General features: G+C 46.0%; 1 protein-coding gene across 1 annotated transcript; it reads left to right on the top strand.

Moving 5' to 3' along the window:
• Positions 1-744: 744 nt before the first annotated feature.
• vasnb (vasorin b) lies at positions 745-20,079 on the top strand. Its single transcript, XM_071515598.1, has 2 exons — positions 745-801; positions 15,901-20,079. The coding sequence occupies exon 2, from the start codon at positions 15,932-15,934 to the stop codon at positions 17,972-17,974; it is 2,043 nt and encodes a 680-aa protein (XP_071371699.1). The 5' UTR covers positions 745-801; positions 15,901-15,931; the 3' UTR covers positions 17,975-20,079.
• The last annotated feature ends 3,861 nt before the right edge of the window (positions 20,080-23,940 follow it).

Here is a 23,940-nt window from a genome sequence, read left to right as displayed (position 1 = left end):
GTTACCTGAAAACTACTGGCAAGGACTCAAAAGACAGATCATTGACTATTGTTGTTCCTTTACCTGTTAGTAAGCTGTCAAACACACACAACACGCTCAACAGAATAATTCAAGGCAAACTTCTGTGGTCAAATTTTACCCTTTGTAGGCATTTTCACCTTTACTGTATGCCAATGTGTAGTACTATCCTTTTACCTTTATAATTATTAACTTTGATCATGTACTGTGCATCCTTAGACAGCTTAAGCTGGTGAAACTGCTAAATTAATCATGTGTATCATGCCAGCAATCATAATATAAACACACAAAGGCACACATAGGGGTTCAACAAGCAGTGATTGTCTCATGCCACGCTTGAGTCTATGTTGTACACACACACACACACACACACACACACACACACACACACACAGGCCACGGCTGATGGGCTGATACCGCAGGACAAGGAGCTGACAGAGTGGAGAGTGGTCCGGCTACATTCTTCCTCTCCCGCTCTGTCATTCTCTTGCGCTGCCACACGGCCTGCCAGCGCTCAGCAGCACCCTCCCGCACAACGCTGGAATCCAACCAATTAAAAGGAAAAACTTCCTGTTTAGCTTGTGGGGCAGAACAACGCATGGCAGGGGATCAGACTCCCCCGTGGAGAGAAGATGAGAGCCTACCATTTCAACAACGGCCTATCGATCAGAAACAGATTGCAGCTTGGTTTGGTTAACCGGTATATTTGTTTTTTTTTTGTTTCTAGACAAAGAAGTAACGAGACCTGCCTCACAAAAAGTGGAGTGAGAGCTTCTTTATTGGGTGAGTGAAGCATTAATTTAAGTCTGACAGTCTAATTAGCAATCTGTGTCATTATGATGAAGATGTGGCCAGTTACTATAATTCAAAAACATTGTTATGATTAGGAATATATTTTCATCACAAACAAAATAGACCGTTGTCTAATATAATTTAAATTACATAAGTAACAGCACACTGTGTTTTAGTTTTGACACGTGTCGTAACAAAACAGTCCTTTGAATATTTGCATCCAGAAACCCAAACCACACACAGTTGGCGGTCCTTATTGTGTTAACCACAACACCCGGCTTCCTCAATGGGGTCCTTTCACACAACTCTGAGCCTCTTAATAAGACTGGCAGAAGAACAAGAGTTGGTCTCTAAACACACACAAATGCATGTGTGCGTGCACATACACACACACACACACACACACACACACACGTGACATTTAACAGATACGGCAAGGCTGTATAGGGTTACAGAGTGAGGGGGGAAAGGAAAAAGAGAGAAAGAATGAATAAAGTGGTGAGTTTGACATGCCTGTCTGGTTATGGAAGTTAAGGAGTAGTGGCAAAAAGAAGCACTAGGGTGTTTTAAGTTTCTCAGTGTATGTATCTATGTGTGATGGTCCAAATGTATTGATTAGAGGCCCTGTGGAGCTGCGTTCTACCTTACACCCCCCCTACCATACTGCCTCATTCCTGTATTGCGCTCGTTGTCAGTGAGCTGTGACAGAGACTGCATGGGCTTGTAAAGACACACACAGGCCAACACTGTAGCCCCTGGGCCCCTGGACGCACATTGCTACTCTCACTAATTGCCTTACAACTCCTCCACCTCTCTGTGCAGCCCACTCTTCCTCAGAGAAGACAGAGAGGCAGAGAGCAGTGCTGTGCAGAGAGGCATGCAATTCTTCTCTGGGGCACACACACACACACACACACACGCATGCATTTTCTTCAGGTTAAGGAATTTGTGCCTGGTGTGTCTTCCCGCTTGCTATAAATTATTCCCTACGTTGGCAAACCTTCAATGTCAACATACACATTCGCTCTGTTTCTGCCTTAATCCTGGAATTTCTACATCAAAGCTCGCACACTCTGCAGCACACACTGACATCCTGTGTGTGTTTATTTTACCTGCTTTTCTTCTGAGTGCCGGCTATACATCTCTGCCACACCTAACCATGTATTCTTGAATACACAATAGCGTATGCATGCGTACACACACACACACACACATACGACAAGGCTCTGTGTTTCTCATTACTGCGACCTGGAGCTATCTGTGTGTTTTAAAGCTGTGGACACGAGCGTGAGAAATAACATTAACACAGCCATCCCCACTTCATGTGGCATTCATAAACACGCCGACACCATAAAACATTAACAGTGTATGAGTGTGTGTGGAGCGTCAGTTATTAATGTTAATATTTCTACCTAAAAGTAAACATGGTAGAGCAAACAAGGATGTTCCATGACGTGCACGTACCGCACACACACACACACTATATCATTGTCCTGCAGAATACATACTCTCAGATCACACTCTTGTGCACACACACACATACACACACACAGACACTAACACACAGGCAGGTATTGTTTGCTATATTACAGGTAGGCTCAGGAATCCACTCCACTAAATGACTTGTATGGACGGACATGTTGATTGGAGCAAACAAACAGCTTTTTGCTAAGACACATCCACTGCTACAATAACAAAGCATCATTCATTCTTTTCCCTCTCTCTCCCTCTCTCTGTGCGGCAGTCTGTCAGGCCGTCTCAGGCTCTCGATATATGACAGCGTGACTAACTGCTAGAGCAAATGTGGCCTCGCACACATGCAGGCGCGGATTCAGACACACACAGATCCTGTGTACTGAAAGCAGAAGAGGCAGAGCTCTGGGCTGCCAGAAACCGCACCGAGGGACCCATCTCTCAATTCTCCGTATGGGTGGGCATGAGCAGGCTCCAGGGGAAAGGCCCAAATTGAATTCAGTGGCCTCTTCAAAGCGGAGCCTGTCTTAGTTCATGTCAATGTATATACATGTGTGTGTGTCTGTAAATAGGGCAGCCTCCCAAGGCAGATCCTGAGCCAAATAAGAAAACATTGTGGTAAAATGCACTAAACTTTGGGGGATTTTATATTGTATTGATCTGGTGAGCTTGTAAGAAATACATGCCGAAATTCTTAGGGTGTTACCTGGATCACTGCATGCAGCACATTTACCCATTGTGTACGCTTCAGCCCTAAAGGGACACCGAGGTTAGAGCTGGCTCACTTGTCCTCGCTTATTCCTCCATTTCTGTCACTACCCACCTCCCCCGCCTCCTTCTCTCCTGCCTTGTTTGTGTTTGATATGAGGAATCTTCTGGTAGTGCACACCTGCTAGAGGCAAATTGCAGTGCTGGGGTCAATGACATGTCAGTGACATCTTAATATATTGCTGTTGATTGATGTCTTCTGCCTCACACTGACTAAGGTGGCAGGGTTCACCTGTTTCGATCAGTGGTTGGCATAGGTATGTAGTAGATAGGTCAAGGTGCTAATCAAACCGTGGTTTATGAGTTCGTGACGGCCTGGGGGATGATAATCTGTGGACGTTAAGCGATAGAAATGTTTTTATTAAGAGGTTTTTCAGCATAGAGTTACTTTATAAATAAATGGTTTTATTCAAACATCCGTTCAATTTTATTCAGTAATAGAATGTCATGATACTAAATTGCCTGTCCCTAAATACTTTTTGTAAAATGGAAAAAAATCCAAGCAGAACGGAATCAAATCTCCATCTCCAATGCCTCAAAACTGTATCATGGTATTAAACGCTGTAACAAACAAGTCAGCAGTCATGGACGAGGAGGCAAACTCAGGACACCCGAGGCCAGCGCTGGGGGGCGGGTGCACTGTGCCGCCTGCCTGCCAGTTTGCCAGTCAAACTCCCAAGCCTTGGCAAGGTCCCAACACAGCCAGTGGTTTCACAATGCATTCCTTTGTGACATCCTAATCAGCACCACTGATCTCCATGCCATATTTATCTTGTGCGTGTGTGGCACATGCCTGGGTTGTTTTTTTTGTTTTTTTGTTTTGTTTTTTTAATAGGAAAAGGCCCCAGGGCAGAATGACTTGAAAAATAACAAACGGTAACTCTTAGGAAAGAAGGGGGGGGGGGGGGCTGAAAAACAGGTAGACCTGCACTATGCCTGCCTTTAAATACAGGTCTTGGTAGACAAAAAAATGAGGAAAATTCCACTTACTCCAGACTTGTGTTTACAATGCAACCTCTTCTCCACTTACACAATGCCCCAAACAATTAAAGTTGGATGTGAATCAGTCTTTACTAAAACAATAAATCATGTTCAGCTCATGATGAACCGCACTTCCTTATGAAAGTATTCATAGAATGTCTCACCTTGTCAAAACTAATGTACCACGAGTCCAAAGCTGAAGATGGAAATTGTGATGTTGCATCAAAGTGAACAACAGCCAATTAAATTGTCAATCGCCAGACATTAGACGCAAGGAACAAACAATGTTTGCCCCTCCTCCTTTCATCATCATTCTCTCGCTTCCCCTGCACCTCCAAAGCAACCATCTTTCACATTCTTTATTGCCACAATCCTCCCATTGGAGACAGTAGGCGCCCTTCAGAGCATGTTTTAAAAAGGACATCAACTAAAGCTGACACAAATCCTTTCATTGTTCTAAGAATAGGTGCCCTGTTTGGAGTACGCAAGCATGAACTTTCTTTCACTCTTTTTCTTTGTCTCTCCTACCTGCGGCATGGCTCATTTAATGTTTCTCTGTGTTTCTCCTCTTTAAAGTTTTAGAGAGAGGGAGAGGCGAGAGAAATAAAGTGAGAGAGTGAGATGGTTGAACGGATTTTTTTTCTGGATGGCCAGGTGTAACCACAGATGTGCTAGTGTGGGTGTCCTGAACTTCACATATTTGCACACAGTCCAGTCTAAACACAGCTCTGTGCTACTGAGGTGTGTGTGTGTCCTTTCCAAGTCTACAAGTTTCCAATGATGAACTGCATCGTGAAGTGAAGTTTGGTCGCTGAAACACTGTAAACAATTTGTTGTTTACCTGTGTGTGAGTGTGTGTGTGTTAATATCCAGTCAGCATTAGCACTCGGCTAAGCTTCTGTTTGTCAGCCCCATACTTTAAACTTTAGCCACGTCGGGGTTTCAGCCTAATGAACAGTTTGACAGCAACATAGTTGCTGCATAGCGCTGCAGGCTAGACCCGTCTCACACACAGACACAGACTGCAGGGCTGTTATGGCAGGTGGGGGAGACGTGCCTTCATCAGATTCCACTCATACTCTCACCAGCCGCATGAACAAACCTGAGAGGAAGTAAGGAGGAGAACAGAGGAGCAGAGGGAGGCACACTGACAGGGTGAAGAGGGGGATTTCAGACATACTTGTGTGATGTGTGTGTGAGAAAGAGTGTCACGTTAGATAGCTGTCCACCACGCACCCCGGATTAACTGGTAAGTGACGCCGCACCATGTGTTTGTGTGTGTAGATGTATGTATGTGTGTGACATTAGCAGTATGGCAGTAATGCGGTCCGACCATTCTGTAGAATCAGTCCAGGCTAAGCCGAGTTCCTGGAGGCAAGGGGAGACAGAGAGGCAACTATGTTCGAGGAACAAGTAGCAAGACCAACCAGAGGGGCAGACAGACGTGCAGACAGGCAGACAGATAACCTGAGAGTGTTTGCCCTCGGTGACTGTGTGTGACAGTATTTGCCTAACAAGGATAGTCAGCCTGCCAGCCAGTCAGTCTTTCAGTCTGTCAGTGTGCCTGCATACTGCCTGACTCATACACACCCTCTGATTTTGTTGAGTTTCACTCTGAACTCTCACATAGCACTGTTGCAATGAGGGGCAAAGGTGAAAACAGGGTGACTACATTCAGCTGTACTGTTAGCACACCAACTCTGGTCTGTCACTTGATCCTATAATGAAAAGAGCGGAAAAAAATGATAGTTTAAGTAATTAGTTTAAGTAATGATAGTTTAAGTGATATTATCCTCTCAATTGCCTTGGCCAGTAGCATACTTAAGTCAATAGACAAACACAAGAGATGGTCATGAGGTGGAGAGGAATCATGGTGTGCAGGTGACAAACTGGCACTGCAGTCCTACTGGAGCTGAAATAAGAGTTAGTGGGACAGACAGAGTGCTGGAGTGTGCACATCACTCCTGGCCTGTGGCTCACTGACAGAACTGGTCCATCCAGCCGCCTCCAACCGCAAGCACATACAGGAACAAACACCTCACGCATACACACAGCACAAACAAAGTACATTGCCCTGTCCCCATTCCAGGAGAGGTTCCCTCCCGCACAGGTCTTGAAGCGCCATTTGTTTGGTCCCTTGCCTGAGACCAGTTTGCTTTAGGTGTCCATAACAGCAGCACAAGGTTGGTATGGTGGCGATTCTGGTAGGGGTCGTGGATGTCCTGTCCAGTTTGGTGGCATTAGGATGGCATCTCTGCTGTTTCCAGATGATCATGTCCTTTTGGCCTCAGACTGTTACCTCTGATGTGCATTGAAGTGATTTGCTGCTGTGTGCGACCTGGTCAGGATGAGGGTCAGCACCTCCAAATCTGAGACCATGATGCTCTCCCAGAAAAAGATGGCCTGTCCAATTCAGGTAGAAAGTGAGTTGCTGCCCCAAGTGGAGTGTAAAGGATTGTGAGATTGACTGCCTATTAGGAGCAAAGCTGTGTGCTGACCATGGTTGTAAAGAGAGAGCCACAAAACAAAGCTCACGTTCCCGGTCAATTTTTGATCTGACCCTTGCTTGTAGTCATGAGCTCTGGGTAGTGAGCGATAGAATGAGATCATGGATATTAGTAGCTGAAATGGACCTCAGAGTCAAACTGCTGCTCCTGTACATTGAGAGGAGCCAGCTGAGGTGGTTTGGGCACCTGGTCAGGATGCCCTACCCCCTGGCAGACCCAGGACACGCTGACACTATGGGCTCCCTGCTGGCCCAGGGCCTAGCTGGCTGGGCGGCAGGGGCCGGGGCAGCCCTGCTGAACTGATTTATTGAAGAACAGAGAACAGGGTTCAGGGTCACCACAAAATTGTGGCGCCTTCCTGGGAGCCAGTCTACCACAATGGGCCATCATTTCAAAGCGGGGAGGGGACTGTTTGAAGAGAGAGAGGGGAGAGAGAGAGAGAGATAGAGAGAGACAGACAGACAGATGGGGGGGTGTTTGTGTTTTCATGTCACTGGGCTGTGACTGATGCAAGGCAGGTCAAAGATGGAATCACCAGGCTAGTGGGGTCATCCTGTTTAGGTCACCGACAGCCTGAGCGATGAGAGAGTGGCTGCTGGGACAGCTAACTGTCTGCCAGGCTGTATGTAAAGAAACAGCAGAACTGGGTTCTTAGAAGAGGACTATGTCAGAATCAGTGCAAGGCATTATAGGATCAAACACCATAATGAAATAACAGAAATGGATAAAAGTCCAGGCTGTCAATGGTGCGTTGAAATCCACTGTTTCTGTGTCTGTGTAATGTGAGAATCGTGTGGTGGAGATCTGAGACAGATGTGTCTGTATGGCTATAGCGTATGTTTGGTCGACAGGGAAGGCAGGTGTGTGTGTGTGTGTGTGTGTGTGTGTGTGCGTATGCGTGTGTGTGTGTGTGTGTGTGTGTGACAGAGCCATGCATTGAGTATCTGGTTGTGGCTGACAGAAAAAGACTATGACTGTGACCTCAATGACTATCTGTCCCTATAGGTCACAGGGCAGGGTGCACTGATGAAAGATGTGTCAGTGTTGAGACATCACTCACTGGGTGAGACAAGAGGGCACTGTATGTGAACTGAGGGAGAGAGAATGAGAGAGGAAGGGAGAGAAAGAGAGAGAGAGACACTACCTCTTGCCTGTATGTCTGTACGTGGTGTGGGTGCCTTTGTGTGTCTCCATATGTGCATCTTTGGGAAATGAGTGCAAAGGAAATCAAGTCTAGCATCTACAGCACAATCAGTCATATCCAGCAATAAAACAAAAGGAAATAGTCCACATTTCCTTTTGGACGTCGTAGTGCCTGACCTCTATGCTTTAAAGCTCAGAGGAGGCACAACTAGACTGCAGACATCTGCTGTTGCAGAGATCCGGGTCTGGTCTGGCCCGGCTGCCTGGCCACCCACCTCCGCCTGCTTCCGTTCCCCTCTCCCAGCCTCTCTCTCTGAGGCAGGAGCGTGCAGGCGGCTGGGGCTGAGGCTGGAGCTTTGGCGCAGGTCGCGTCATTTACTCAGACACACTCCAAAGGTTTTGGGTTTCACATTGCCCTGGAGGAGTGGAGAAAGCACCTGTTGTGGAGGCGAGGACCAGCAAGCCTCAGGTGTGTGTATGTGAGTGTGTGTGTGTGTGTGTGTGTGTAACCAGAGCTGGGTGTGTGCCTGTGTCAAACAGGGCCTGTTATCTGTGTTGTCTGGGCCAGAGTTACAACAGAGGACACAGAACACTGAGCAGCAGTGGAAACACTAATCTGAGCCTGACCTCTGACCCAAAGGAGTCCTTCAATGCCTCATTGGTCCATGGGCTTTGTTGTCCTTTGGACTGATGCTATCTGATCAGATGCACTAGGGAGAGGAGTGACTGGTCGACTTTAAACATAGTTAGTTTGCACATTTAAAAAATGGAAATGGAAATTGTGGCTATTTGACTTGGATCACTAAGTAAATCACATACTGAATTGCCCTGTATCCCTCCTGTAGTGCAGTAACTGCGTTGTTTTTAAGAGCCTCACTATTGCACTCATTCTTGCTTTACCCCCACATTCACCCCTTAACTGTATATTAAGCTCTCTTTCATGTCCTCCGGCTGCAGGCTCTAATGGTACGGCCTTCACACTGTCCTTACAAGCAGGCCCGGTCAAAACCATAAATCCTGAGACAAAAGGGGCCACTTTTCACACCGATAATAAGCAGCTTTGCAACTCATTTAGATCTGCACAACATACGGAGCAAGAGAGAGAGCAAAAGGCAGAGAAAGGGAGAAAGGGATGAAAAAAGGAAAGTGAGCTCCAATCCCTAACGAGGAGGCAGGATGCAGCCCAACAGGAACCTGCCTGTTTAAGTGGTTGCTTGCGTTAATGAAAACAACAACCCTTTGACATCAATCAGCATTGGCAGAGCTGATGTACTATGGATGTGGCTGGTACAGGGTCTTTTCTTGTGGTCTGGCTGAAATCAATTGGAGGGCTTTGTTTGTGCAGCACTCTGTAAAACTGCTATGCCCCCTAACCCCCCTTCATACCACTACAAAGCATAGCAATGATATTGTGGCTTCAAGATGAGTATTGCCACTGACAGACATAGTAAAACTATCATCCCTCCTCTATTGTACTTGTCTTCCTCTCTTCTGTTTGTATTTGTATTTTGCCTGTTTGACTGACCTCGCTGTCAGTGTAGTGCTAGTACAAGGACAGCTTTTGGGTCACAGTAACATTCAATGGAAACCTCACTGAATCCTGCTGTACTTGCCTTGATGTCTGCTGTATTTGGTATTGAAGACAAAGAAAAGTAAAGCATGGCTCTCTTTCTCCTCACTTTAATGGCTTTCTCCTCTCTTATCCCCTTGTCCAAGCATGCCTCCCTCCTTGATCCATACATATTCTGAGTGCATATCTAATATGGCTAGTCCAACAGGTACTACCGACAATGAAGCGCCACATTAGAGATGCATTAGCTCATGCCAAAAGCAAATACTCCACAGCATTACATGCATGCCAAAAGTCTTAGGTTTACATAGCTGACATTGTTAAATGCATAGTTGCACTACATGTTTCCATTGTCTGCACAAACGTTCTCTCTTCTCTCCAGCGCAACTGTTTAAGTAGTCTTTCTATCCACCCATTTTCTATACAATTCTCATTTCTCAATTTACAACTCTCATTTCTGCCCAATTCTCTCTTGACCCCTTTGTCATGTTGAGGGATGTCCCGGCTGGATTGTGAATAACAAGGTCCAGCTGTGGTGTGGATGGTGCTGACAGTGGAAAGGGGTGAGGAGATGGGGTGCGTGTGTTTGGAGGAGTGGCCCTTCTCCTGTCTTTTCATTTTGGACAGAGATGGAAAGGGGGCATAAATAGAGAGGGAAAGAGGGGACATGGGACGGATTAGAGCCCTCAACACTAGCATTCCTATGGGTACCGAGGTTATCATTTACAACTGTTCGTATTCATGTCCCTGTGCTACTGTAGTAAATCTAGATGAGGAGCTGAGACCAATACTTTATGCTATGGCAGTGTACTTCAGTACTGTACCCTGGTGAACCGAGCCCCAAGATTTTCAGCGCTGTAGATCATACTCTAATGCACATACCACAAGCATTGTTCCCTTAGAAGATAAGGTCCCCGAAGAGAAGGGGCCTCTTTAATGGCAGTATGCACTCTGTAGTGTGCAGCCTTATCCCGTTACTGGGACTTGGCGTGGTGCCCCCCTACAGTCTCTGGCCTGGCCTGCTGGATTATGCAAGTGCACTGTGACCCCCACCCTCCTCCACACACACTCACACACACCACAATTTTCTCCCCACTCTTCCCCCTCTTGCACCCTTCCATGCCCCTCAGCATTGGCCTTCCGCTCTGAAGATAAGGGCTCTTGACGCTGGGCCTGCGGGGATTTAATTGCCGAAGCCCACTTCACCCTCCCAAAGCCAGGTCTTATCCACCTCTCCACCCCTGTGCTCCTGCTGACAGAACCTTTCTTTTGTCTCCCCTGTTCCCTTGCTTGTGTTTTCCTTTCCTCCTCGTCTTGAAAAGAGAGAAAAAAGGGGACAAGGAGCGAGCGAGTGAGAGAGAGAGAGAAATGCTTTTCTTTCTTTCACTTCTTCATATCTCCTCTTTATTTTTTCTTTTCAAGGGGCTGACCGTGTGTTTTTCTTACACGGTGTTGCGCAAAGACGTTCCCATGCTCTTTTCCGTCTGCTTTGTCCTCACTGTTTCTGGCCCTCGGGTGATTCCACATATTCATCAGCCAACATTTTTTTTCTAATACTACCCACAAATTTAGACTTGAGCATGAAGAAAACACAGATGTAAGAACAATTGTTATATAAGAGATCTGGGAACAAAGAGGGGTTTACTCCCATTCATATATACCGCACAATCACTCATCCAGTGTATCGTCTGTTCACAAGCCCTGGACAACTTTCTGTTAATCTCTGAATGCTAGGCCACTGAGACAGTCAACGCAGGAGCTCGCCTTTTCAAGCTGAGCTGCTGCCTGTCTCAGGAATGTCTCAACAAGCGCGCAGGAGAGAGAAAAGGAAATTACAACTCAGGGAAAAGAGAGGTTGGGGGGGCATTCCTCCTTGTGCAGGATGACAAGCCTATCTGTCTGCTTGCTCTCTCTTTCTCTCTCTCTCTGGGCCCTCCACTCACTCCGAAACACTTGAGTTAATGCCACACAGTCAGGAGTCACTCAGCACCAGGGGAAACCAAGGATCTGTACTGTAGTGACGCCATGATGGGCCGTTATCTTGCGCACTGATAAGACCTGCACAAGACACTCGCTGCCAAAGAGACAGAAAGAAAACAGGAGAATCTAAACTATCAAGCTAGGGTTTATCTGTAATCTGGCAGTGTTCAGTGAACCCTTCCCCCTCCCCTTCCCCCTCCCCTTCCCCCTCCCCACCGCCACCTCCACAACTGGGTTATCAGATGTGCCTGGCCCGGTTTGGAATGAGGCACAGTCAAATAAACACTCCTCCCCGAGGAGCTACGGTAGAATCACCACGTTGAGTTTCTAGGGAAAATATTCTGAGTTTTATCTGCATAGCTTGCTTCCCTCTCAGGACTGCCTTGATGTTGTGTATTCTGGCACCAGTCCCCTATACCCTTCTCAGGCCCTGATGTACCAATATCAGGTTTCTCTAACTCCGGAAGAGGTGGGACTGGCTTTTTGGACAACTTCAGACACATACCATATCTCTCTCTCTCAAACACAGGGAAGTGTATGTTCTGAGCAGTGCATACACAGGCACAGGCGCATGCTCTCTCTCCTCTCTAACATACATGTGTGTCAGACACACACACACACAGAATACCCTGCATTGACACCAAAATCCAGAGCCCCACACACAGTGATGATACGAAAACCTGAGACACAACTAGACCGTCTGCTTACACTCCAGCTGTTGCTTGATTCTCCTTATTCCCTTCATCCCCCTGTTTATCTTTCCAAATCCTTTTGTTTTCCCTTGTTCTGTACACACACGCAGCACGGCAGCCGCACTTTCTTTTCTTTCTTTCCCTCTCTCCCCTCTTCCATCTGCGCCTCCATCATTTCTGAGCCCTGTAATGCAACCACTCTCTCCCTGCTTTTTTTCAGTGACTGTATTTCAAATGTTCCTGACCCTCCCCTGAACTTACGACTACAGTCGAGGAACACAACATTACTCTATTGATCTCTACATTTGAAACTTCTGGAAACAGAACCAAGACACAGAATCAAATAAAATGTCCTTGTTTTGGACTTATCCCCAGCTACTCGGGCATGACCAAAAAACCCATTACAACTCTCTACATGTCATTACTCACCCATTGAAGTGAAATCCCCCAGGCGCTATGTGTAAATTATGGGATAACTGCAACCCCTCACCTCTACTGCCCATTCAGCTGGAGCCAATGGCAAACTACCACCACCAGATGTTATCTTCATTGTCTGGACAAGGTTTTCCATAAACAATTGCTGAGTGGGTCCAACTTTTCTGCATGGCTGGCAAAGTTTAGAAGTTGTTTCTGCCCTGTTAGCAGGTGCTGGCTGTTGATAACTAGTTAGCTGCTTTGTTCAATCAAGCCTCGGGGTTTGAGCAGGGTCATTTTATTGACATCTGGCTGCGCAGGGTAACATTTCTGCCCAGTTTCAAAGAATGATTTGGATAATAAGAAGAAGAATGTGTTGGCGGTGGGGTTCAAGTGAATGCCATGATTCCCTCTAGTTTATACCCTGTAGGAGGAAAAAGAGGAGATCACGGAATCTTTCCAAGGGGGTTGCAATTTCAAGGAGGAGCGGAAAGAAAAGTATGCTGAAAGAGAAGGAAAATAAATGCCATAGCTGTGGCGTGATGAGATGATACTGGCCCTTCCTCCTCCTCCCCTCTGCGCCCCCCAAAACCCTTGATCTCCTCTCCAAGTCCTGACATTTGAGGCAGTGATTTCTTTTTATAAAGAAAATGTTTCATTAAACGAGTGAGTGAGTGAAAGCAAGAACAAGTGAATTAATTCAAAAGAGGAAAACAGATTTAAGATGGCAGTAGCTCGGATACTGCTGTAATAACTACCTGGCAGAATTTTGATTTTAAGCATATAGAACAGTCAATAAACCTGTTTTCAGAGGAGGATGAGGTGGCATGGATGAGTAAATGAAACCTAACTAATTAATTTTGCTCTGTTTCGTTTTGCAAACAGGAGCACTGTCAGAGCTCTCTGTGTATTGGGTATAAAGGTTAACCAAACACAGTGACAACATTTGGTACAAAGACTCGCCAATCATTTTGAGCTCTAAACCCAGACAGCATGTGTGAACGCTGACCAAAATACACTGTGACAAAATCGTCAGAAAAGACAGATTCTTTGAGCTCATCACTTCACCAATTCTGGAGTGTGATGCAAAAGCGTCTAGACCAAACTGGATCATTTGTGCAAGCCATTTAACAGATTTGTGTGCTTACAAAACTAGCTAAAGCTTATCTCTTTCTCTGTGCAGACAAAAGAGTCTGGTATCAAAGAGAGGAGACCTTGAGAGAGCAAATGCTAACAGAGGGACAGAGGCATAGATGGTCCTATCACAACTAAACAAAAACATTTATGCTATAATCTTCTGAGGAAAAGAACAAGGTCCCAAGATAGAGAAGGAAATGAGGAAAATAACGTCAAAGGCAATGTTTTAGACATTTCTGGTGTAACAAGCCACAGGGTCAGAAATGTGAGGACAGAATGTTCACTATGTGAGCTCTATGTGTGTAAAACTGTAAAACAGTCACTTAGCTTCACTGTCTGTCATATAGGTATTGCTGTAGTCTACACATCAACAACTGTGCCATTTAAGGCCCTAAAAGAAGCTCCCTCGGGCATTCAAGTCGACCGACAGATACTTGCGGGTGCCATAAATTTCCACACAGAATGCTTTCTGTGTGGAAATTCAGGTTTGGATGTATCACCCCCTCACCATCCCCATCCCCATCCCTACCCAATAAACTTAAATCATGACAAAATAAAGCAAAGACCGGACACCAGGGGAGCTTTGAGCCTAGCAGCGAGTGAGCAAATCAGACAATTGTGTCTCTGTGTGTCAGGTTTAAAGACAGTAAAAAAGTGTCATCGACTCCCTGCGGTAAGCAAATAAAAGTGAGCTTTTGCATATTTCACCCCAATGTGAACTTCAGACACTAACTCACCCCACCAACCAAACACACTGTTTTTAATCAGCCTCGAGAGAACGAAGGAAATTGAGAAAGAAAGAGTGAGAGACAGAGAGAGAATGAGAGTAAGAGAGACAGAGAGAGGGGGAGGGCAGGGAAGATAGAAAGAAGTCAAAGGAAAACAAATGGCCAACAGATAGAGATGTTCCCTCTTCTCTCCCAAGGCCGTCTTACTCGATAGCAGAGGATGATAAACTGCCACACAGACTCACTTCGGCATCTAGTTTCTTCTTTATCTCCCTTCATTCCTCTCTCCCTCTCCCCTCCATCATCCCTCCCCTCCCTTTCAACCCTTTCAAGTTCTGTGTTGAAGCTCTACCAGGTGTTTGTTTTTGGGGCTGCGGTTGGGGCTCAGGTGAAGTGGCTTTAAATCAAAATAATAGATATTCCTGTCGACCTACTCTCTTCAGTCTATTTGTATATTTAAGCCCTTTTACTGTATTTCAGACACTTGTTTGGCAAGTAGCGTTGGCCGTCACTCTGCGTAATGACAACAGAGAAAGCGTGTGTTATTTATACCAAGTCTATGGTCAGGGAAGTAGCTTGAGGCTATCAGTGCAGCTCCTCTCCAAGTTTAGAACGCCGCAAAGTAAATCATCCACAGATGCGTGGCCACGTGCTGCATGGTAGACACACTGCCACACAACACTGACATGGTATGGTTATATGAAACTGGAGAAACCAGAGCAGTGTTTATGGTGAAGTCATTCGGAGGGCTTGTGTAAGGCTTTTCCGTCTTAGAATGGCACTTAAGAGACAGAAAAATGTACAAACTTACTCTGTGTTTTCACTTTGATTCATCATCTCAGAAACAGAAAACAAATTGGATCGGTTCACTGCTGCTGTGTGTCTGTGTGTTTCATAGGCTATGGAGTCTGTCATAAACATGGGGAGAACAGTTAACTGTATCCCCACTACAACCACAGAATGTGTGCAATACAGTAAATGGCAGTGGGTGGGCGGCTTAGACCCAAATACACACACTTCCGCATGCACATGAACAAACACACACAAACAAACACACACTCACACACTCACACAAGAAAGCCTAAAGCCAACAACCATCTACCATAGGAACACCAGAGAAGCAAACAACAGTTTCAGCATCTCACAGTACTATCAATTACACAGCACATTGCATGGAGAATGTGGCACTCTTTTAGCCAAAAGAGTGTGGCAAGACGCCACAGAGCCAACTTTTCTCTGACTACAGTGGAAAGTTCTTCCTGGAGCCTGAGGTCATGGCTACAGCCTATTGTTTGAGAGACCTTGTGCCAAGAGGCTGCCTTTGATCACTGAAGTATGCACAGTTAAACCCCCTGATAATAATCTCCACTATGAAACACATTACAGGACCGCACAATCAATCAATAACTGACCTATTCCCGCCTTTAGAAAATTCTATATAGAAAAAACATGTTTCATAGGAAAAAGTCACCATTTCAGCTTTGTGTATCTGTTTCTTGCTGCCCATGTAATAGCTGTAGGCTCCTAAATTCAAACATGGCCCTCACAAGGTCTTGCAAGGACAAAGAATAACTGTACGGTTTTATGATGACCTGTTCTATGTATCCCATTCTACAATGAACCAGTGTTTACAGCATGATATATTTCTCTGTATAAATACACAGGTCATTGACGGTGTCTTTGTTCTCTTGTTTTAGGCTGAGCAGGGAGAAAGAAAGAGTCTGCACCATGAAGGTCTTTCTCTTCCTGCTCTTCCTCCTCCTACCTGATGGCATCTTGTCCAGCGACTGCCCAAAGGACTGCTCATGTTCCACGCCAGAATCCATCTTATGTTTCCAGAGACGCTCCTCCACCATTCCCCAGGGAGTGCCTACATTCACGAAAAACCTCTACCTCTTCGCCAATGGCATTGAGGGCTTGACAACAGAGGACTTTGATGGTCTGGAGAGCCTGGAGATGCTGGATCTCAGTCAGAACAAATTGACTGAACTTCCAGATAGGGTGTTTGAACCTTTGACCTCTCTGAGAAACCTGGACTTGTCATCAAACCAAATCACCCACATTTCAGAAGAATGCTTCCAAGGTATGGCCCTGCTGGAGCGTCTCTATCTGTATAGCAACCATATCAAGACCATCCACCCTGCAGCCTTCAATGGCTTGGAGCAGCTGCTGGAGCTCAAACTGCAGGGGAACCAGCTGACATCTCTGCCTGCTCTCTCCATGCCCCGGCTGCTGCTGCTGGACCTGCGCTTTAATGTCTTACCCTCCCTGGGTCCTTCAGATCTCCAGACCCCCAATCTAGAGTCACTGAAGTTGGCTGGGGTGGGGCTCACCAGCCTAGATGAGGAACTAATGGCCAGTCTGAGGAACCTCCATGAGCTGGACATCTCAGGAAACCAGCTGGAGACGTTCCCCCAAGCGCTGAAGGAGGCCCGTGGGCTGATCCACCTTAGCCTGGCTGGGAACCCTATGGGTCCTCTGAAGGTTCAGGACCTGCAGAACCTGGGAGAGCTTCAGGAGTTGGACATCAGCAACCTCAGTCTGCAGGGCCTCCCTGAGGAGTTCTCCCAGCTCTTCCCCCACATTAACAAGCTTACGGTGGCAGAGAACCCCTTCAACTGCCTGTGCACCTTAGCCTGGTTCCCCAGCTGGCTGAGAGCCCAGGGCATCACCCTGGAGAGAACAGAGGAGACCCGCTGCCATTTCCCACCTATCAATGCTGGAAAGGTACTGGAGAGACTGGAGCACAGGGACTTTGGTTGCCCTACCACGACTACAGTCACCACCAGCACAGTCAAAACCAGCACTACCCTGCCTATTCCTGCCACCACCTTCCCAAGCACTACTAGGGATATTCCAGTACCCAGACCCAGTGACAACCCCATAGACACGGAAGATGATTCTCCCTTGCCTCCTGTCCCTGCCTCCCCTAGTAGCAGCAGCATGGATCCAGAGGAGGAGCAGCATTTCTGCCCTTCCAACACCTGCCTGAATGGGGGTACTTGTCGTCTGGATCAGCGGGGTCAGGTGGAGTGTACCTGCCTACACGGCACCTCTGGTATTTACTGTGAGATCCGGCACCATCACCCAGCCTCTCCACCTGAAGTTAAGATGCCCATGGCAACTGTCACTGCAGATGCACCAGACATCAGCTCACGTCATGTAACCTCGACCTCCATCCTGCTGGACCTTCACCGCTACATTGAAATGCGGCCCTACATCCGTGGAATCCGCCTAACTTACCGTAATCTCTCTGGGCCGGACCGCAGGCCGATGCAACTCAGCCTTCCCGCGTCCTACCCAGAGTATAGACTCAGAGGCCTGAAGCCCAACTCCACCTATAATGTGTGTGCCAGTCCACTAGGTTCTCCTAATGGCATGGACAGCGTCTGTACTGAGGCCCATACGGCCGCCCAACAACACAGTACCACGGGAGCACAGATAGAGGACAAGAGGCTGACCACCATGCTGGTACCTGCCATAGCTATCCTGCTCCTTCTGGTGCTAATAGCAGCTGCAGTGGGGGTGGTGTGCTACCTCCGCAGGAAGAGGGCAAAGGGCCACCTGGACCTAGACTGTGAGCCCTCCCAGCTGGAACTGGAGGGTGTTAAGGCTGGCTTGGACAATGGGGCACTGCCTCAAAAACAGCCAGAACTCATGATCCCTGAGCCTGCTGTTCAGAATGGCAATCTGGAGTATGAGGTGTTGCTACTACAGGATCACTGTTCATCAAACAACAATATGTCTTCTCACAAGCCTTCCTACTTTTGACACCTGACTCAGTGCTACTCAGACTTAAAGGAGGATATTAATTCCTCAACTCTGTTCTCCCCACTGGTGAAATACAGAGACGAGCTACTGTTGCTGGTGAGAGTGGAGGAGAGACTACCAGCCAGCCAACTTGCAATGGAGAAACTAAACATATATTTAACTCAATTCCCTTCAATTGTCTAAGTAGACATTAAACGTAGAAAGATTTTTTTGGACTTTAAAAAGCATTTAAAGTGCCTCTACTCCATTTACACGCTGCATCCTGCTTCAATAATGTTTCTTCAATCACATAGCTGGACTGGCAACCTCTCAGCTCCCATGCTATCAGCACAAGGTCAAAGGCCAAGTGATGCTAGGACAGGTGATGTGTTGTCATTGGCTGAAATTTAGGGTCATAGTGACCCCATGCCCTCCTTTAACTGTTCAAAAAGGAGTGTACACTGAAATGGGGCTGTGCTGCCATTTCCCCATTGTAACAACTCAACTAAACATGATCAGCAATTTGTTTTTGTTTTTTGCTGTATGTTGAAACTCCTCAGAACTACCCCGAAGGGAGCAGTGCTTGCTGTGAATGACCTTCAAGTCACCAAATGAAGAGAAGTCTTTCAGAGAAAATGGCTGATGCTTGTATTGCTTTATTTGGCTCTAGAGCTCTTGTGAATTTGACATTTTTTGTGTTGTATGTACATTTTTTATACTTGTGTCTTGATGTTATTTTTTGTTGCTTAACTATGTGACTGTTAACAGCTTTCGGCCCCCCACCTCTTGTGACTAACAGACAAAACAGCAGATTAAAATCTTTGAAGATTAAAACTCGTTTTGTACCAGCAAAGTCAATCAAAGGGCTTTGCCCCCAGAATGTCAGACAGTCTAAGTAGATGTAAGTCTGGGCAGACTCAAGACTAAATCCCCCTTCTCTATTCTGAAACCTTCACCCTCCTACACCAGCACAAAGAGAGCCGGTAAGCAAGATTACAAAAGTTACAAAGGGAAGCAGTTGACTGAACCCCTTCTGTTTCAGCACTGCAATGAGCTTCAAGCATCAACTACACACTCACATGACTATACCAGAGCAGAGGGGGAAAAGACAACTTCAAAGATTTTTATTTATTGTTTATATTCCCTGCGAGCGGAAACTCAGTTTTATCCCTCAACCGCAATTTACAAAGAACATTCTAGTTGGCTTGGCCCACAGCAAGTGAAGGAGATAGTGGTTGTGTATTGCATTTCCCTTGGGCAAAATCAGCCTGCTCGGCATATTGCTGCGCACCATTAATTTTTTCTTGGCAAAGAGGGTTCCAGTCTTGCTCACTTGCACCCAACCAGACTATGAAAAGTCCAGGACGTAGCACAGCAAACTTCATAGTGTTTATAAGTGCTGTGAGTTGAGGACAATGGGACTTGCAGAGTGGGAGATCGACCAGAAGATTATTATAAAGACACACAGTGCTGAGATCCAAATCTGTGAACAGGGGGCGAAGAGGTACTCAAAGTAACCTTTTATGTGTCTGGGGCTAACCTGCCCTGGTTGAAGATCTGGTGTGTGTGTGTGTGAGTGTGAGTGTGTGTGAGTGTGTGTGTGTGTGTGTGTGTGTGTGTGTGTGTGTGTGTGTGTGTGTGTGTGGTGTGAGAGTGTGTGTGTGTGTGTGTGTGTGTGTGTAGATCTCTGTCAACATCAGTGATAATACAAAAGCGTGTTCTGTCTTGTGCAGAGACCTGCAGACATCAAGTTACTATCAGTTCCCCCTCTATGTACCCACATGCCTAGGAGTACGCCCCCAACAATTCTACCTATAGGCAAACACACAAATACACATCTGTGAATGTCTGTAAATTTCCCTACAGTATTTCCAGGGCACAATAACAAGGTCTTTGGCAACAAAATGCATTCAAAAGCCACACAAAAATAATCAAATAATCTAACTGGAATACTTGTCTGTAAAATAGGATACATTGAAAATAACCAAAAGTATTTTCAATGTGATTGTTAATTTTTCCCTGTTTATTTTGGGAAGCTCATTGTTGTATGTCTTTTTTATTGTTTTATTCAATTCTTGAACTTATTTGTAAGTGGAAAAAAGTGATGATATCATGAAAAATAAATGAATATCTAAAAAGGAAACAAACAGGCTTGTCTATTTTTCATTTCTACCTTTTGCTTCTAGGTGGAAGCATTTGATTGACAGGCAAGAGGGAGATTAAGTTTGCCATTAACTTCCCCATCTCTTTTAAGCCATCACTCAATGGGGCGAGAGAAGAGCCCAAAGAGAGAGAAAGAAGAACAGGGAACTGGCCAAGAGAGAGAAAGAGAGGGGAAGAAAGGAAGTGGTCCAGGTATGATTAAGTTGGATAGTACAATTATCCACACACTAGTGTATGTGTGTGTGTGTGTGTGTGTGTGTGACGAATTCAGATCCAAAGTGTTCTTAGTATATTATCCTTGTCATGGTGAGCTAAAGGATCCTTGGCAAGGGTTGGTGCAAGTGCTACAGTAGTATTGCTAAGCTTCCTAGAATTTGTGTGTGTGTGTGTGTGTGTGTGTGTGTGTGTGTCCGTGAGCATGCATGAGAGTGTATGTCTGACTCCCACTCCCAAAAGGTGTTACATCCGTTCACCGTAGTCAGGCCACTTCAACAATTTCCAAGGTGGCACGATAAATAATGTGTGTGTTCTACAAAAGTATTTGATTCGCCACTCTGCATCCAGCAGCGCACCACTACCAAAACAAACTTTTACAAGACTGTTTAGTGTGTAGATTCAGTGGGAGAGGGGTCTTGGAATTCTTCCTTAATAGCAAGAGCTGGAGGCAAAATGGAAATAAAGGTTATGATTGAAAACACACTCGGGTTAAGGTATTAAGTGGATTTTACCGTAGTGGATGAGGTCTAAGCCTAATGGGTGAGCATTGTTGCAAATCCATGCGATAAACGAGCTGACCACCCATGTGTTTTATAGGTAGGATGCTGGCGGGGGATTGATACAGCATGCACGCACACACACCCACACACTCACTCACACACATATATTGGCCCAAGTACAGCTGGGAGCTGTTGTGCAAGGTCCCACACAAACACAAACACATAAAACAGCACCACTGCTGTCATGCAGACCCTATTATATCAATTTATACAGAGAGAGGAAACTTCCTAGTCAACCAACAGGAGAAACAATGCACCCCCTGGAGGTCAACAGACTTGCACTACTTTGTTTTTCTTCCTTCCCCCTCTGTTTTATCCCTCCACGTTTTTGCATTGTTCATGAACCTACTACACATCTTTTTTTCTTCTCAGTGGTTCAGCCTCTTTTTAGCCTCTATTGACCTCCCTCTCATTTGCTAAATAAAAAAACACAAGTTGGAGAGGACAATGGATGGGCTAAATTGCTAGCATATGTCCAACTGTTGGAGTTGCTCCAAGTAAGAAGACAGATAGGATAGGATAAATAGATGATGTCAGGTAAGAATATTGCCTGAAACTGAAAGAATGCATGTGCGTTTCTGTCTTTCTTTCTGGCCAGGCGTCTGCAAATGTTCATGTGTGTGAATGAGAGGGAAGGAGAGAGAGGTTGAACAGAGAGAGTATGTGAGAGGGAGAACAGAGTGTGTGTGTGTGTGTGTGTGTGTGTGTGTGTGTCTGTTTCTCTCCTTTCCTTCCATAAAACAGTCCTTCTTTTCTTCCCCTGGCTTTAAGAGAGACCTGGCCCCTGGCTGGGAGCCAAGCTTGACGCTCACACTCAGCCCGCACTGCTCAATGGCCCCCATTGTAGCTCCAAGGGACCTTTTTACAATTATCAACAAAAAAAAATTCCACACAAAATTATTTCTGAGTAAATATTTTTTCACTTTTTTCACTCCCTCCTCCCCTCCTCTCTGTTACTCTCTTACTCTCTCTTTCGTTTTTTTGTTTCCAAACCCGGGGCTGAGGGGAGGCAGCCAAGGACAATGTGTTAAAGCCCAGGGTCGTGTGGCTGCGAATAGGTATTTCCTCTGCACTTCTCACTCTTTCATTTGAATGACTGTCCTTCTGTCTCTTTCTCTCTCCCTGTTTCTCTGTTTTCCATCTTCCAAACGGCCTCACTGCCCACACAGTCCAGCTGACCTCCCAGTAACCCCAAACTATCTCTCCAGCCTCAGCCAGGCGTCCATTCATCAGTAGGGGCCATGAAAAATCATTAAAATTATTCAACCTATCATAAACTACAAAGTCTTATTAATACAAAAAGGTGGTATCAAAATAAGTGGACGACATTCCCCATGATACATATAAAATTTGGTGATTCAGCAAGCAGGGGGAAAGCTGACAGCTTTGTTTAACAGTGCTTTTTCATAGTGCGTGCTGCTGACACACACTTTTCTGTCTGAGATGCGTGATCTTCATTATTCCTGAGCCGTGTTCGGTTTCTCTGATGTGGCTAAGTGCTAATTAACCAGCGCCTGGAAGTTGAAGGAGAGATTTGTAGCAATAGAGAGTAAAAGAGCGGTGAAAAAAAAGAAAGGGCAAAGTAGAGAAAACACACCGCCACTTTGTTTTTGGAGCCTGCTTCTCTGGCTCCGGTTATTGGCCCTATGCTTGCTTCCTTACTCACTCCAACCCTCCTGCCCTCCTCTCTCCCCCCTTTCTCCCTCCACCTCCCCTCCCTCTATCCCTGTCTTAAGCAGTAATAACACTAGTGTTATGAGAGACGAAGGGTGGTGTGCCACCGGCTCCATTCGTACCGTACGGCTGCCAGCCTGTGCCAGCAGATGGCCAAGGGGGCGCGAGAGGGCAGTGGATGAGCGATGAGTGGAAAGATGAGAGGAGAGAAAGGAAAACAAGAAAAGAAAGCAAGAGGAGGAATTTGACTTTGGTTAGTTTTATATGCTTTTCTGGCAGTATACTTGAGCGTGCACACATGCAATCCATTTCACGTGCTGTTTGGTAGATTATGAGATATAAAAACAAATGGCGGTGTGATTTCTCCAGTGCACACATTGTATCTCATCCTTGTCCTCGCTCTTCCTCGTCTTTTTCTTTTTCTCTCCTCTCAGCAGAATACACACTGTCCCTCCATAACTTTGCTGACTGGAGTGGGCTGACATGGGCTGGCTCGGCAGGTATACATGGGATATATGAAGGGTATAAACTCTGGAAAATATGGGTCTATGATTAGGAAAGAAAGAAGTCGAGCACTTTACAACCACAAGGTATTGAGAGAGTCAAAGCTAAATTAACAGAAATGAGGAAACCAGAAACGGAGCGAGATCATCAAATCTATCAAGAAGGAGATCAGAGGGAATGGATGGAAAGAATCAGATGAAATTAAAGAGAAAGAGGGAGGGACGGCAAGATGATGAAATGTGGGGGTGGAGGGGTGGAGGGGTGGAGGGGTGGAGGGGTGGTGCAATCGGCTGAGGAGGGCCACATGCGCTGAAAAGCTTTCCCTCTTTGGAAATACGCTGCTGAGAGGTACTGAGAGGGGGCGGTAGTGGAGGTGTTGCGTGTGTGTGTGTGTGTGTGTGTTTGCGCGCGCATGTGTGCTTCCAAGAGTCAGCCCTGGAATTAAAGAGAGTACCTAAACAGAACCGCCTGTCACCCCTGGAACGAAACCCAAATGTGCTACTCATTTCAAAGGAATGGAGGGACAGTGGGCGGGGGAATTTTATTTATTCAGAAAAAAAAAAAACGAAGCAAAGGGAGAAATGTGGTATTAATGAAGAGGGGAGAAGGCAGGAGGAGAAGAGAGAGAGGGGGTTCGCTGGGGGTGAGAGGGGTTAGGGAGGGGGTAAAATAATAAGGCAAATTCATAAAAACTGTTTCCATAATCAGGCGTGCCAATAGAGACTGTAGAATCCAGATGAGCTCCATTAAATTCTACTGGCAGATGAGACTCATGACTCAAGCTTATGGCTATCACTGAAACTAATTTGAACCATTTATTCTATAGTAAGCATATGTTCTCCCTGGTGTAACTGGCTGGCAAGACACAAT

Source organism: Centroberyx affinis, unplaced genomic scaffold (genome assembly GCF_046629955.1).
Source record: "Centroberyx affinis isolate AG114_WGS23_722 - 3 ecotype Tasmania unplaced genomic scaffold, CSIRO-AGI_Caff_v1 ptg000360l_1, whole genome shotgun sequence".
Lineage (NCBI taxonomy): Eukaryota > Metazoa > Chordata > Actinopteri > Beryciformes > Berycidae > Centroberyx > Centroberyx affinis.
This window is presented reverse-complemented; position numbering and strand designations above follow the sequence as displayed.